The sequence below is a fragment of the Tamandua tetradactyla genome, chromosome X (genome assembly GCF_023851605.1).
Source record: "Tamandua tetradactyla isolate mTamTet1 chromosome X, mTamTet1.pri, whole genome shotgun sequence".
Lineage (NCBI taxonomy): Eukaryota > Metazoa > Chordata > Mammalia > Pilosa > Myrmecophagidae > Tamandua > Tamandua tetradactyla.
The window spans coordinates 168,912,758-168,927,794 of NC_135353.1; the positions used below are offsets into that span (position 1 = coordinate 168,912,758).

At 44.6% G+C, this 15,037-nt stretch overlaps 1 protein-coding gene across 7 annotated transcripts in view; it reads left to right on the forward strand.

Annotated features, from left to right (window-relative positions):
• PUDP (pseudouridine 5'-phosphatase) overlaps positions 1–15,037 on the forward strand; it is a 575,274-nt gene that overhangs the window by 37,838 nt on the left and 522,399 nt on the right. For 6 of the 7 annotated variants that reach the window (XR_013169370.1, XM_077145311.1, XM_077145310.1 and 3 more), the window contains exon 2: positions 7,429–7,647. Coding sequence is in view for 6 of the 7 variants with exons in the window: in XM_077145311.1 (XP_077001426.1) it covers positions 7,429–7,647 (219 nt within the window). In the remaining variant the exon portion in view is untranslated. Of the gene's footprint in view, positions 1–3,822; positions 3,833–7,428; positions 7,648–15,037 lie in introns of all 7 variants that reach the window. The other variant, XM_077145314.1, reaches the window with a different exon arrangement.

Sequence of the window (15,037 nt, forward strand, 5' to 3'; positions counted from 1 at the left end):
CCTCTTTTTTCCACTGAGCACACCTGTGAAAACCTCTCAGGAGACAGCTGTGGTAGGGGGTCAGGTACAGGTTGACTGGAGGCAGTCTTCCTGTGTGATATGCTTGGGGAGCAATCTGGTTTTCCCTGGCTGGTTCTGAGATGGAAGCAGCAGCCTTTAGCCAGGTCCTCAGTATTCTGGGCCAACCATCAGAGCTGGTGGGTGCAAGTTTTCTTGTCATCATAGTCCGGGCCTCACTGGCATGTTCCATCTCTCACATGTAACTGCCTGTCCGTCACTCACTTGCTATTTCATTCCTGCTCAATGCTCCTGTGGCAGGTCTCCTACACTTGGAGAAGGTTGCCATGCAGGCCTGGTGAAGGTGGGAGAGGATAGCTGCCCAAGCCCTGTGACAGGACCCTATTTCCAGGGACGCACAGTGCTGCTACTACCCAAATAGTTAAATTTTGAAAAAGACTTATTTTCTGACAATACCTTTTATGAAGCTGGAAATGCTTTCACTAGAGGAGAAAGATTTCTTTCTGCTAGAACTTGTATATAGCAGACAAGTAAAAGCTTCAATAATGATTCTCAAAACAAGATTACAGCAATAAATATTTCATGTTTTTTTTTGGTTACAGTGCTAGAAAATTTTTTTTTCTTGATTTCCATTTAAGAGGAAGATGAGTTGATTGACTAAACCTTTAAATACAGGATGCTCCATCAAGTTGTCTATATATTGTTTTCCAAGACAAATGTTTCTTAAGTAACCAACGCTTATCAGCATGTCTTTTCTAAAGAGTTGCCTTTGCCATGTTCTTAGCAGTGTTGTGCATAACTTCTTTGCCATCTGTTTTAGTTTCTTGGCTGCTAAGACAAACACCATTCAATGGGTTGACTTAGCAATAGGAATTTATGGGTTCAGGGTTTGGATGCCAGGAGAAGTTCAAAGTCTAAGTATTAGCAAGGTGACAACTCGGTCATTCTGCAGCTGGCTACTGGTGATCCTTGGGCCTTGGCTTTCCTGTCACATGGCAGGGCACATGGCAGCCTCTTTTCCTTTCTCTTCCAGATTTGTTGACTTCTTGCATCTGCCTGCTTCCTTAGCTTTTTCTTTTTGTGTCTAATTCCCTTTGCTTCTAAGGATTTCAGCCGTGTTGGATTAAAGCCCACCCTCATTCGGTTTGGGCACCTTAGCTAATAATGTCTTCCAAAGTCTACTTATAAATGGGTTTACACCCACAGCACTGTTGGGCCTGTGCCTTGGGCCCTGAACATACCTTTGGTGGGAGATATGATTCAGTCTCCAACAGTCTGCCCTCTGGACCCCAAAATAGCATGTTCTCCCTACTTGCAAAACACGTTCATTCCATCACGACATCCCAAAAGCCTTAAGCCATTTTAGAATAATCAGTACAGTGTCATCAAAATCAGTTGTGGTGGGTTCCATCTAGGGACAAAAATCCCTCTGTCTGATAGACTTGTGAAACCTAAAAAATAAGTTATCTGCTACAAAGTATACAATGGAGGAACAAGCATAGGATAGACAGTCCCATTCCAAAATGGAGAAATTGAAAGGGAAAAAGGGGGTCACAGGTCCCTAACAATTGAGAAACCCAGCAGGGCAAACCCCATTAAATTTCAAGGTCTTAGAGTCATCTGTTCTCTGAGCCTGGTGGAGCAGCAGCCTCCCTCCTCACCCCTAAGCATTTAGGTAGCAGCCATGTGCTCCCTGAACACTAGGGCAGAGGCTCCACCCTCTCTGAGCACTGGGTGACAGCACTCTCCCTGACCAGGGTGCAAGGCCCACCCCCTCCAAATGCAGGGCTGAACCTGCCCTTTCCACACCACACGTGGGCCCCCTCTCTTGGCCTGAGGAGATCTGTTCTATCCAGGCCTCAGCTTCCAGGTCCTGTCCTTGAAATAATTTTTCCTTCACTTTTTCGCTTCTCTGTCCCTTTCAGTCAAGGCTGACAGTTCTGCTCATTCACATTTTGCAAAAACTAGTTATCTTTGTGTGCAATTTAAGCAGGTCTAAACTATCAGATGGTAAAACTTTCCACAGACTCTTCTTCCATAATTGCATCTCCAATCCTGATTTCCACTGTAATCCACGTTCAGCCTTTAGCAAAATACTGTTCAGTGAAACCCTCACACGGAGCTCTGTCCCCTGGGAACTCACTTGCTGAAAGCTCAGGACTTTCTCTGTTAGAGCCACTTCTGGCCTCAGTCTCAGAGCATGCTATCTGGATAGGCTGAGAATGTTCCAAATCACCAACTGCTGTTGTCTTTGTGCTTAACAGATCAATCCTGGATTTATCCCTTTTCTTTCTTATCTCACTATAAGCTGCAAGGAAAAGCCAGGCTGTGCCTTCCCCACTTAATTGGGAATCTCTTCAGCGAAATATCCTAGTTCATCACCTGCAAGTTCTGCCTTCCTTTGGACATCAGGACACAATTTTGCCAAGCTCTCTGTTACTGTATAATGAGGGTCACCTTTCTTCCTGTTTCCACTAACAGTCCTCATTTCCTTCTCAGTTCTCATCAGAAGTAACTTTAATTTTTAATATTTTTAACAGTGGCCATATTTCTGGTTATGTAGGTCTGGAGTGGGCCCAAGAATTTGCATTTTTACGTAGTGATTCTGTTGCCTATGGAACAGGGACCACACTTTGGGAATCATTGTGTTAAAGAAACAAGTAGATAGAACATTTCAGGTGAAAAAAAAATTAGTGAATGTATTTTTTAAATCTATTCAACAAATAATGATAAGTTACCTACTTTGAACCATAGAAAAATAACAAAACCACTGTTAGCAAGATGTGCTAACATTTTGGCCTTTTATTAAAACAACTTCACATTTAAAATGCCAGCTTCTTACTTAAATCATAAAATACCAAATTTTTATCTAAATAAAAAATACTGCTACGTTTCTGGATAGAGATGCATGCAGTTTGCCACATCTTTATTACTGTCATGTCTTCATAAATGCAAAGTGGTGACAATTTGAGTTTCACACAAGATGGGTTCTTTCTTGCAGAAGTTAATTTTTTTCTTTTAGGAACTTATTTATCGATAACAAAATTCCCTGGCTTTAGGGCATCCTTTTTTTTTTTTTTGTAATTGGAAATAATAGATTAATAAAAATAAAACTGTGTTCAGGAAACTAAAATAAATTTTGAAAAAGCCCCATCAAGTTCACTTATTTAAGATGCACAAAGATTTAAAGGTCTAATCTAACAAGCAATAATAAACCCTGTTTATTTAGATATTAGTCCCTTATCTAAAACCTGTGGGACAAGAGAGATTTAGATTTTTCTTAAGGTATTCAAATGCATATCTTCTGAATTCTACATGGCTTCAGTGGGTTCTAGGGCAACATCCATAATCAAACCCATTGATGTTTTTTTTTAAAGGAGTATATGAATGTTCATCGTAACTGCCATAAATATTAATTAAGACCACCTCTGGCCGGGTTCAGCACAGCTTTTGCCTCTAAATGGAAACCTTCAATTTCAGAAAGTTTTTGAATTATGAAATTGTGGACAAGGGATCATATTCCTGTACCCTCTCAGTCAGTCTGTGTTTATGGAACTTGTCACATTTTTCTGCTAACTTCAAATAGCTAGTGGGTTTTTTTGTTGTTGTCTATTTTCTAGATAAAATGTTTGGTACCAAGCATTTTGATTTCCTAGTTTAAACAGTTCTTGCTCTCATTAGAGCATTGGTGTATAAAGAGAAAGCAGATCTTGTAATTCCCTCTTAACTCGCCAGTGGTTACTAACTGCATTCTGTGGGGCAGCTGTGGGGCTGGAGCCGCTCAAGCAACTAATGTCATTGCAGCTGCGGGGCGGTTGCTCCTCCTGAGTAGATGCGTGAGGCTTCCACAAGATGATGCATTCAGCATGGTGCTCCAAGCACGTCCTTGATTATTTCCCTTCACTGGCACAGTGGTCTCAAAGGTGGTCATTCGTGTATCCCCTCTTTGCAGATGAAGACACCAGCCTGTGGGGGTGGGCTTGAATCCTAAGGATATAGTTTGCATCCTGAGCTTGCATCTGGGCTGGGCAGGAGATCAGTCCCCGGTGGGCTGGCTGCTTAGCTGCTACCTGACTGAGCCTTCCCTACCTAGAACCTCCCAGAGGCCTTGTATGCTCCTCACCATGCCGCCAGCTGGTTTTCACCACCTTTCACCTGCAGAAACTGCACAGCAGACATTTTGAGATTTTATCTCAAGTCGTGTAGCTAAAAAGTGGTCTCCAGGTGCAGGGGCTTTTTCTAAAACATTTAATTAGCTTAAACTCTAATACCTTATGTTTTTCCCACTGGAATGTTGGTGTAGTGCTCATAATGAACATAGCAGCCTTCCCAACACCATTTTCCACCCCAGACCAGGGTGGCCATTCCCATTTAACATGCTACTGTCCCTGGTGCCCTGACTGCTTTAGCTGCTGAGGCCGATTGAAAAGCCAGGTTTGAGGACAGCTGGGATTTGTTTTCTAACTCATCTAAGAGGGAAGAGGTTCTCTCATTCATATATGGCTATTGTACATTAAAAACAATGTTGAAGTAAAAATGTTGAATTTCCTGTTTAAAAGTTGAGAAGCTTAAACCTCACCTCGTTAAGCAGGTGAGAATATGCATTCGATGGTTCAGCACAGCTATTTAATGCTCTAGGTTTTAGCTTCTGGAGAATTTCTTCATTTCAAAAAGCTGCCTCTTTAATTTAGACATGCTGTCATCAGCTGGTGGAGTTATCATTTGATCTGAGTTTAATTACTTGTTTAGATCCTTCCTTATTCCTGGGAGGATTTAGGATGGTGTTATCAAAATTGTTAAGAAAAGTGGCTGTGTAGTCCCCTACAGATTTATAATCCTACATTTCTGTATCTTTTAAATTAAACACTCTATGACATTTTAAGCTTTGCATAAACACTATTTAAAGCATGTTACAATAAGATATAGCTATTTTTCTGTCTTTGGAATCCCTGTTTTTTAAATTCCTTTCTCCTTTCTTGTACACATGTTTTAGCAGGTGTCTTAAAGGTGCCTCCTTATTTCCTCTCCAACCTTTGCTTCTCGTCCTGGCACACTTTCCTCACCTTTTCAGCCCCACAGAATTTCCAGACAGGGCAGAAGCCTGAGGTCGTCTTTTTGTCAGTTTTCCTCTCCCAACTGTGAAAGAAAAATGCTCAAATTATGAACTGGCACTCCCAGTCTACCCTTCTCTTTGCCCTGAGAGCTCTCACTCTTTCTTCGCCTTACAGGGAGAGCAAAACAGCACTTGTTACAGGTGACCCTCCATTAAAGAAGCTCTCCCTCTGTTTTGCTGCCTTGGAGAAGAGTGAAAAGGCCCTTTCCTCTATTATTTAACTTCTTTGCAGAGAGTGAGTACAGGGTGGTTTATAGGTTATTATCCAACCTATAGCTTCTTCTACAAAGGCCCCAGAGAGACTTTTACCAAAGCTCCAGTGCCTTTTGTCTAAAAACAAAAGAAAACAAAACAAAGCACCAAATCCCCAATCCAGAGATCTTGCTGTAGCCATCCCCATTATCCAGAAGGGTGTAGAATCTGAGGCTTGTTTGGTGTGTTTTACAGCTTCTCAGTGAAATACAGCCTGCAGTGAAAAAAACTGGGATGAAATTGATGAAAGTGCTAAAGCTGACTTGAGGGGCACAGTGAGAGGGCCAGCAGGGCCAGTGGCTGGAAGAAGCTGGCGGAGGGAAAACACTTGTTAATGGTGCTTGGAGAAGGTGGTATGTGGAGAAAGCTCTGAGGTCGTGCTTTTGAAAACATCCTGCACCCATCCCAAGCCTTTCCGAAGGAGGGTGAGGGGCCCACCTCTGCTCTGTGCCATGTCCTCCATTCCCATGAGAGCCATCCCAGGGGAGGGCAGTGGGCATCAGAGACCCTAGCAGAGGTGGCGGCCCTATCACCGTTTCCTGCCTTTATCAATTTGTAGATTCCTTGTTGTACACTCACAGCCTTCTCCCTTCTCTCTTGTCCACACTTTCTTTCTTTTGTTTGTCCTGAGTTTACCAACTATTATCTAATACGGAATTATTTTATTTTTCCATCCCATAGGGGGGAAACGCTGTTAAAAGCAATTGAAGTCTCTCAGCAATCTTCAGCACCCATTAGTGGGTCAAACAGTACAAATTCAGCATAGAGTGTATACTGCTAATAGCTTCATAAGACAAATGAAGGCTTTAACGCTCAAATCAGAATAGGATACTCAGTCTCATAATAGTGTTCTAATTTGAACATTCCTAAGCAAGTTTGTGTGTCTTCTAAGTATTATGCACAGCCCGCCCACCTCTCGGGCTTATGGACTGTCTCTGTTAGTGCCCCAGAGGCCTGCTGGGGGCTCTGAGGCTGGCTGCTTCCATGGGGTGGGCGCAGTCACTGCCGACCAGAGTCTCAGCGCCGTGAGCAGAGACTGGGTGCTGTGCACTCACTCTTCTGGTGTGAAGTCATGTTGTGGGCACCATCCGCGTCATTGCAGAGGATGCCTTCTAGCAGCATACTTGGTCGGTTCTGTATTCTGCACTCCCTGCACTCCATCGTTGTACAGTGATGGAGACAACCAGGATGCGGAGACCTCTAAGGACAGCGTGAGTGAGCACATGCTGTGAGCAGGATGCTGATCTTAGAACATTGCATGCATTCCTGCATTCAGTGATCGCAGTAGCATCATGCTATGTTCACCCTGTCTGCAGTTGTAGTAGTGGTAGGAGTACCCATCCTGGGCTGGATAGGTTATTAGTAGGCAATTATTATTAATTCTGTTGGTAAGTCTGTACGAAGAAGAAATACACACAAAGGCATGCTTCTACATGTAGTATATTATTAATATTTACTTAGTTATTACTATTCATATTTACTAATGTGCAAATATTACTGTTTGCCTCTTGCTAACAGACAGAGAAGGAGGCACGGGGTGTTGAGTGAGTCACTCGAGGTTTTGCCCCTCGCCTACCCAGAGCAGGGCTGTGGTTCCGGGCTGACACACGACCCACATGTGGTGTTCCATTACCATGCGGACCTTCTACCATGGTGGAAGTGCCCCAACAGTAGTTGGGGTGCACAGGAACACAGAGCCCTGGGGTGCTTCCTTCAGGTACCCCTGGGGGCATCAGTGGAGACACTGCGTGGATTCTGAAGGTGCTTGTGGACACAAGAACATATTTCCATTGTGCGTTGTTTGTGTATGCTGGCATAAAGATAGTCTCCCGATTATTACCAGTGAGTCCTCAGCAAACTGAGAGGAGGCGGTCCACGATGTAGAGCAGCAAAAGTGACCTGCAAACATTTTTACTTAGGTCCACTTGACAGCTTGTTTCACTGACTGTAATTTATACTGTGTATATTGGTGCCTTTGGGTTGTAGACTTATTCTTAATGTAGGATGCCCCTTAAAACCTTTTTGTTTCCTTTTCATCTCTGCAGATACTGAAAGGCTCTATTCAGTGGTGTTTCAAGAAATATGTGGTCGCTATGATAAGAAATACACCTGGGATGTAAAATCCCTTGTGATGGGGAAGACTGCGTTAGAAGCGGCAGAGGTGATAATCGAAGTCTTGCAGCTTCCAATGACCAAAGAGGACCTTGTGGAAGAAAGCCAGACCAAGTTAAAACAGCTGTTCCCCACTGCTGCCCTGTTGCCAGGTGCTGTCTCCTTTCTGGGTTGGGGTTGGTATTTGTGAGCATCAGCAATTTTGTTTAAATCACTTTTAAAATCTAAGGATAGAGCATGTGTAGTTTGTTTCCTTCTCTTCCTATTAATTTGTCAAAAAATATTCCTATTTAAGATTTAAAGTGCCACCCAGAGAGTTTTGTGGACATTGGTCTAGGTTTTGGTTCAATTAACTCCTTAAGAGCCTAGCAAAATAGTATAAATTGTTTTCACTGGTTTCTAAGGTCCCAAGAAACGTGAGTATTGTTTGTATCGGTATTATGCAAAGCTTATGTTAATGCTGGGAATTGCTTTAAATTTTAATAGCTGTTTTTTCCTTTTGCTTCTCAAAATTAGATATAGGATTAACTTTTTAGTAATTAGGAAAACTATAACATATAGATGACAGCAAGCAGCTAAATCTCAAAGAAGCATAACTGTTTAAAAATGTAAAGACATAATTCATTTTTAACATGTCTGGATGCCCTTTACCCCATCCTTTCTTTGTATTCTGCTTTCCTTTTAAAGGAAAGACTACTTTGCTCCCTTGGGGCTTGGTAACTGAGGATCGATGAGGGCAGTATTGCCTGCTGTTTCTTGCTAGAAGTGAGAATTTCAAGAATATTCTAAATTAGAGGGCTAAAACATGCTTAAAAGTGGAGTACTGCCTTAAGATTCTTCCTGGACAGTGGGTGAATACTCAATCTTTACAGTTACTTGTGGACAGGGAGAAATCAATAATTTTGGTTTTGAAGTGAATTAATTTGAATTGTATCCACATATACATGCAGGTACCCATGTATACACATTTATGCAGGAACACACATACAGGCACAGGCATACATGCAAGTGCACACAAGCACATGTGTGCACACAAGTATTCACCTGTGCACATAGCTGCACACGTATACACCTGTAAGCATGGGTACATGCATGTACAAGCACATGCCCATACCCTCACATATACATCTGTGCACACAGGCACATGCACATACACAACACGTGTATGGGCACACCATTATACACCCATGCACACAGGCACACATGTACATGCCCCTACGTGCTGGTACATGAATGTACATGCGCATGCATACCGGCACACACACCTGTGTATTGCAGACACATACATGTGCACACATGCATACAGGCACACACATACACACTTGCACATGCAAGCACACACGTACACGCCCCTAAGGGTAGACACATGCACGTACACTTGTATGTGCAAGCATACATGTACACACCCATACACACAGGCACACATGCCCATGCCCATGCGTGTGGGCACATACACATGCATACCCGTACACATAGGCACATGTACATACATGCCTGGTCACATAGGCACATGCACATTGTTCTAGTTTTCTAGCTGCTGGAATGCAATATACCAGAATCAGAATGGCTTTTAAAAGGGGGAGTTTAATGAGTTGCTAGTTGACAGTTCTAAGGCCGAGAAAATGTCCAATTAAAACAAGTCTATAGAAGTGTCCAATCAAAGGTATCCAGGGAAAGATACCTTGGTTCAAGAAGGCTGATGGTGTTTAGGGTTTCTCTCTCATCTGGAAAGGCACATGGCGAGGAAGGCATCATCTGCTACTTTCTCTCCTGACTTCCTGCTTCATGAAGCTCTCCAGGAGGCATCTTCCATCTTCATCTCCAAAGTGCTGGCTGGTGGACTCTCTGCTTAATGATGCTGCAACATTCTCTGTTCTCTCTGAATCTCCATTCTCCAAAATGTTTCCTCTTTTACAGGACTTCAGAAATTTATCAAGACCCACCCAAATGGGTGGAGACATGTCACCTAATCCAGCTTAAAACCACTCTTGATTAAATCACACCTCCAGGGAGATGATCTGATTACAGTTTCAAACATATTGTAATGAACAGGGATTATTCTGCCTTTATGAAATGGGATTTAGATTAAAACATGGCTTTTCTATGGGACATACATCCTTTTACACCAGCACACAGGTACATGCACATACCCTGCGGCACACACGTGCATGCCTGCTGTGATCATTCTCTCTGCCCCAGCTGCAATTGGACACAGACCTTAGGCACAGGGGCAAGTATGTGAAGGCAGCTCTCCACACCTTGTAATTCCCTGACATTGTGCACTGAGTGGCTGACCACTGAATGGAGCATGTCCATACAGCTAATATTTGACCTGGCCTCTGCTTAATGGCGCATGCGGAGTATACGTTGTCCTACGTCCTTCTCTACCGTTCCTCTTCCATGCACACCTTTTGTATTTCTTCTGAAAAGGTTTTCCTTCTGAAATGTTTTCTCTTGAATTCCCCAGCATATTGGAAGCCTATTACATTCTGATTGCAAGAAAACGTGGTGGTTTGTGTGGCTTGTCCGGTAGTTTGATTGGAATACTAATGGATCTATTTTATGAAGTCTCCCTGCAATCCAGGCAATGCAGAGGCCTCCTCTAGCTCTCCCAGTGAGGGAGGTTGAATTAATTAGGGTGCTGGTCATGTCACTGATGTGACTTGAATCCACAAGCTCCCCTTAGAGGAGAGCCAACAGCTAGCTCCTCAAAGATTTGAGTCCTGTAGAATGTACTGCATGACAGGCTCTGTGCCTCCTCTAAGATTCTTAGTCCTCTTTCGGGTGAGAGGGTTATATGAGCTATTTAAATTTTTTCTTTTATTCTAAGAATCTTGTTTGTACCCATAAGAGTTTTTGCATGTACTTATTTAGCTTTTACTAGCTTTACAGTGGAGGGCATGTACTTATCAGCAGTAACAAAGTCTGTCTTTGAAAATATGCAGTTGTTTCCACACACCACATGTAATTTTATCTCTGGTTTGTTAGGGAGGCAAGCAGCAAACACAGAAGACACTGAGGGTGTAAGAAAAGCCTGGGCTAATGCTGGGCAGGAGAAGCTTAAAGTCACGGTGGGCTGCAGGTCAGACTCAAGACAGGGTGCAAGAGGCAGTGTTGGGGTGTTCAGAGTGGAATTACAGTGAGGCCACATGATCAGAGTGATGCTGTACCTGAAGGGGAGGAAAAGTGGAGAAGGAGAGCATTGGCCTGAGTGCAGAGCACAAAGGAAGGCTGGGCCAGACTCCATCTTCTGGTGCCCTTCTCCCCTTGTGTGCTCTCCTCTTATGAGGACCAGGTCATGTTGGAATAAGGGTCCACCCTACTCCAGGAGGCCCTCAGTTCAATGAACTAATTCCATCTGCAAGGACGCTGTTTCCAAAAGGGTCACATGCATAGATACCACAGCAGAACTTCAAGCTATCTTTTGGGGTGACAGAGTACAACACAAAAAGTTCTCCCTGGAACCTTTGTGCTCTGTCCCTACCCCAGGCACAGGAATGACAGGAGGCTCTCCCTGGGACCCCGGTCCCCTGTCCTTGGGCACAGGAGTGACAGGAGGCTCTCCCTGGGACCCCGGTCCCCTGTCCTCGGGCACAGGAGTGACAGGAGGCTCTCCCTGGGACCCCGGTCCCCTGTCCTCGGGCACAGGAGAGATAGAAGGCTTTCTCTGGAGCCCTGGCCCTCTGTCCTCCCTGGCTGCTGTGGACATGGTGTGCAGGCCTTCCTCTGGGAAGAGGGGCCGAGTGGAGTAAACTGGTGTCATCTCAGGCTAAGCGGGGCAGGCCATGTGCCAGCTCTCACGCTGACAATTCACATGCTCTTATGGCTGTGTCCTCAGGGGACCTGAAGTGCTGACTTTTTATCAGGGGTGTTACTCTAAGATGTCAACCCGAGGGTGGTGTTGAGAGCCCCTTGCAAGGTTTCTAGCTCCTGGCTGATAGGCACACCATTTCCTTCCTGGGAAGGTACCCACCTCACCGTGTGCTCCACCCTGAGAAGTTAATCATGCTTCCCTGCCCCTGTGCTCAGCTTCATTGAAACATGAAAACCAGTTGTGAAATGTGCGTCCTGATCACTCAGATGGAGGCTGTGGTTGCCTTTGTTATTATCCAAGTCCATTCTTTGCCACACCTACTTAGCCTGTTGATTATTTTTGGGTTTCTGTACCCCTGCCTTATTTTTCTCCACTTCATCCTTGATTTACTTTTCTTATATGTCTGATCCACTATAGCTATTAGCAGATGCATTGATAGCCTGGTTTTTGTTGTTTTCAAGCATACTTTTCATCATCCATCCAATCTGAACTCTTTTCTTCTCTCCTGTCAGCTTATAACTTACCTCTTTCTTCATCTCGTCTCAGTGCATATACTGCTGAGTGAGCTCTGAGGGGACACAAAAGAAAGGTCTCCTTTCTGATGGAGTGTTGAATCCAATTTGGGAGAGAGGAGACATACATGTTCATGAGGTATAAGTGGAAATCTATAGCAGCATACTGTTACATATCAAAAAGAGAAAATCGGGAAAGAATTGCTGAATGGGTATAGAGGAAAGCTGTGGCACCTTTATGATGTAGCAGACTGAGGGAAAGGTACAAAAGATGTGGATGGGAGGGCAGGCCATTCCAGGTGGAAAGTAGTATAAATGAAGGTTTTTAGTCAGAAAATGAATCTGCTCTTGTGATAACTGGAAATTAAGCTTCTTGCTGTTGATGTGTGAGAAGAGCGGGCAGGAATTTTCCCTAAATTAATCAAATCCTTAGTCCCAGGCTTAGGTGCTTGTGCTCCCATTGTGCTTTTTGAAGGGGAGGTGTGCCATACTGAAACATGGTTTGAGCAGAATTTCTAGATGGGCAGTAGGAGGACCATCTAAGGACATAAAGACTTGATCTAAGGTGGAGCTTGTCAGAAGGTCCAAGTGGGCCACAGTCCCAGTTGAGGTGACTGTTTGAATCTGGCCAAAGTTAAAACTCATGTGAGTGGCCAGGACAGGAACTATAGTTTTCAGAGTCCTTAGCTGAGCATCGACACACTGAAGTTTAAGAAATAAAAGGAATCTTAATTTACTCCGGTGTACAACATTTGAGAAGAGAAGGAAAATCTCAGGCTATACGTAGTTTTTCTACTATTTATAGTAGTATAAGGAAATGATTTACTAGACAGTGAAAAGATTCACAGTCAGAATAAAAGGATGGTATTGATAACGGAAAGTGTTGTTTCATGGTAACAAACTACTAATATGATATCTCTATTTCTTTTCCTCTCTCACTCTTTTTTCCGCCCAATTACAAAATAACACATTTAATGCAATATGAACATATATGGAATAAATATTGGAAGCCCCAGTAAATCCCAGGACCTAGAGGTACCACCATTTAATTAACTTTTTAGGGTTCCTTCTTTTCTTATGAAGCCAGTTTTCTTGTCAACATAAATATATGCACCCACGCACACCTTGAGGAAGAGAGGCAGATGAGATGATTTGGCAGGAGCCAAAGCAGCACACGTAGGATTAGTAGGAAGAAAATCCCAGGTTATTGAGGGAAATGGTTCGACGATGCTTGTGGAAAGAGCCAGGCGTCACGCGAGTGAAGTGTTGGGTGAATCCTCATTGTGGTGCTCTGAAACATACAGCATTCCTTGCTGACGAGAAGGTGCCCAGGTTTCTCGTGGTTGGGAACAACTGTCTGTTCATCTGCCGCAGATGAGTAGGAGGCTCATGTTGGGTGCAGTTGGAAGAAGTCCTCAATCAGTCCTGTTTTTGTGTGTCTGTGCCTTGGTGGCACTGGAGTTGAGTTACGGTCATGTTGCCATGATCCTTTCTGATCTGACCTCCCCGGATGTGTGCACAGCCATGTCTCCCTGCAGTGGTTCAGGGCCAAATTCCACTTCTTCACAGGGAAAACCAGTGCCTCTGGGAAGCAGAGCACCAGGGTCAGCTGCAGGACATCGGAAGCCGGATAGCGGAAGGGCAAACCTTGGCTAATCAGCCCTCTAACTCCCTGTTAGTTTACAAGCTCCCTAGGGGGAAGCCTCTGTCTAGGGCAGTGTGGCCCCCACATGACAGGAACCCCGCAGAGAGGGGGGACCATTCATGTCAGGTCACAGAGAGCATCCCCCCCCTCTCCTGACACGTGTCTTCAGCAATCCTTTCACAGCCCTGCCCCTGTGGGGTCCACATGGCCCTATGTGGACAGTGCTCAGGATATGGCTCCCTTGTCACATCCAGTGGATGCCCCTGATGTTGGCCATCAGACCCCTCATCTCTTTAGCAGTAGTTGTGGTAGCCTCAGCTCACATCATCGAGTCCTCACCAAATCTCAGGCTCTCAGTGCGTGTGAGCTTCCTGCGTCCAGTGACAACCTGTATTCTTAGCTTTTCCGTTTTGCAGATAACTGCAGCCAGGCCTGCACCTAGAGTCACGGCACTCTACCACCCCCAGGGAGGTGGCATTGGCCTTACATTGAGGTGGGCACCTGTCAGCGAGAGAGTTAGAAGGTAAGAGAATGCTTTCTAAAATGGCGTCATGGATTGGGCCTTCTACATTCACCTGGAATCCACATGGAGCCCTGAAGGTCAAAGGACTCCATCACAGTCACATCTGGTGCTGGTTGAGTTTTGTACGCTTAGCCAGTTCTTAGTCATTGACGATTTCTAGCTGAGCTCAGAGTCAGCTCCATCTCCTTGGACTCATGGGAGTGGTGGAAGAGCAGTCCAATTATAGGACGCTCTGACCAGTGGGGGGAGAAGCAGAGGCTAGTCACCAGTGTAACCAATTCAGTCCATTCTTAGTTCCTCTTTCCACTTACAAAATAAAAATTAGGTACCTGTCCAGAGATATTTAGGATTGTTGGGGAACAGGGGCAGATAGCCTGCAGGTCAGTTATAAATGACAGCAAGCCTTTAAAATTCTTTCCTCCCTTTCTCCTTTCAAATCTCTGCTCACTTGATAATGAATATGATCGGTATTCCTTTTCCCTGGCATTCCAAGACTGCTCATGGCCCTAGTTGTCTCCTAGACTAACCTAATACAAGACCTGTATCTCTACTCAGATGAGATTAGTTATCATGCAGCTAGGCGTGTAAAGGTTTTTCTCAAATGAATTAGAATTCCTGTTTTTAAATGTGTGGCTGTTCTATGAATTTTTAGGTATTCAGGAGGCTAAGATAACAAGTGAGAAAAATCCTCGCCTCAGGGACCTCTCAGTGCAGAGGGCAGGACATGGACAGGAAATGGCCACAGGAGCAAACCTAGGTGCGGCCTCTGTGAGGGTGTGTGGTGCAGCCGAGCCCCTTGGAGGCCACCTGGGAAGGCTGTGGGGGCGAGGCCGCGGTGCTCACACAGTAGCTGTCAGGATGTGCAGGACCCGTGGGATGGCAGGACGCATCTCCAGCAGGCAAGGGAACTGCCCAGTTCCAGGAGGTGGCCTGGAATTCCAACGCTCACCCAGAGCTCACATGTGGCCCATCCTTTCTACCACCACCTGCTGGGTAATTTGATAGCCTGTGTGCACTAAAGGAAGTAACCCTATGTGGCCATATTGTT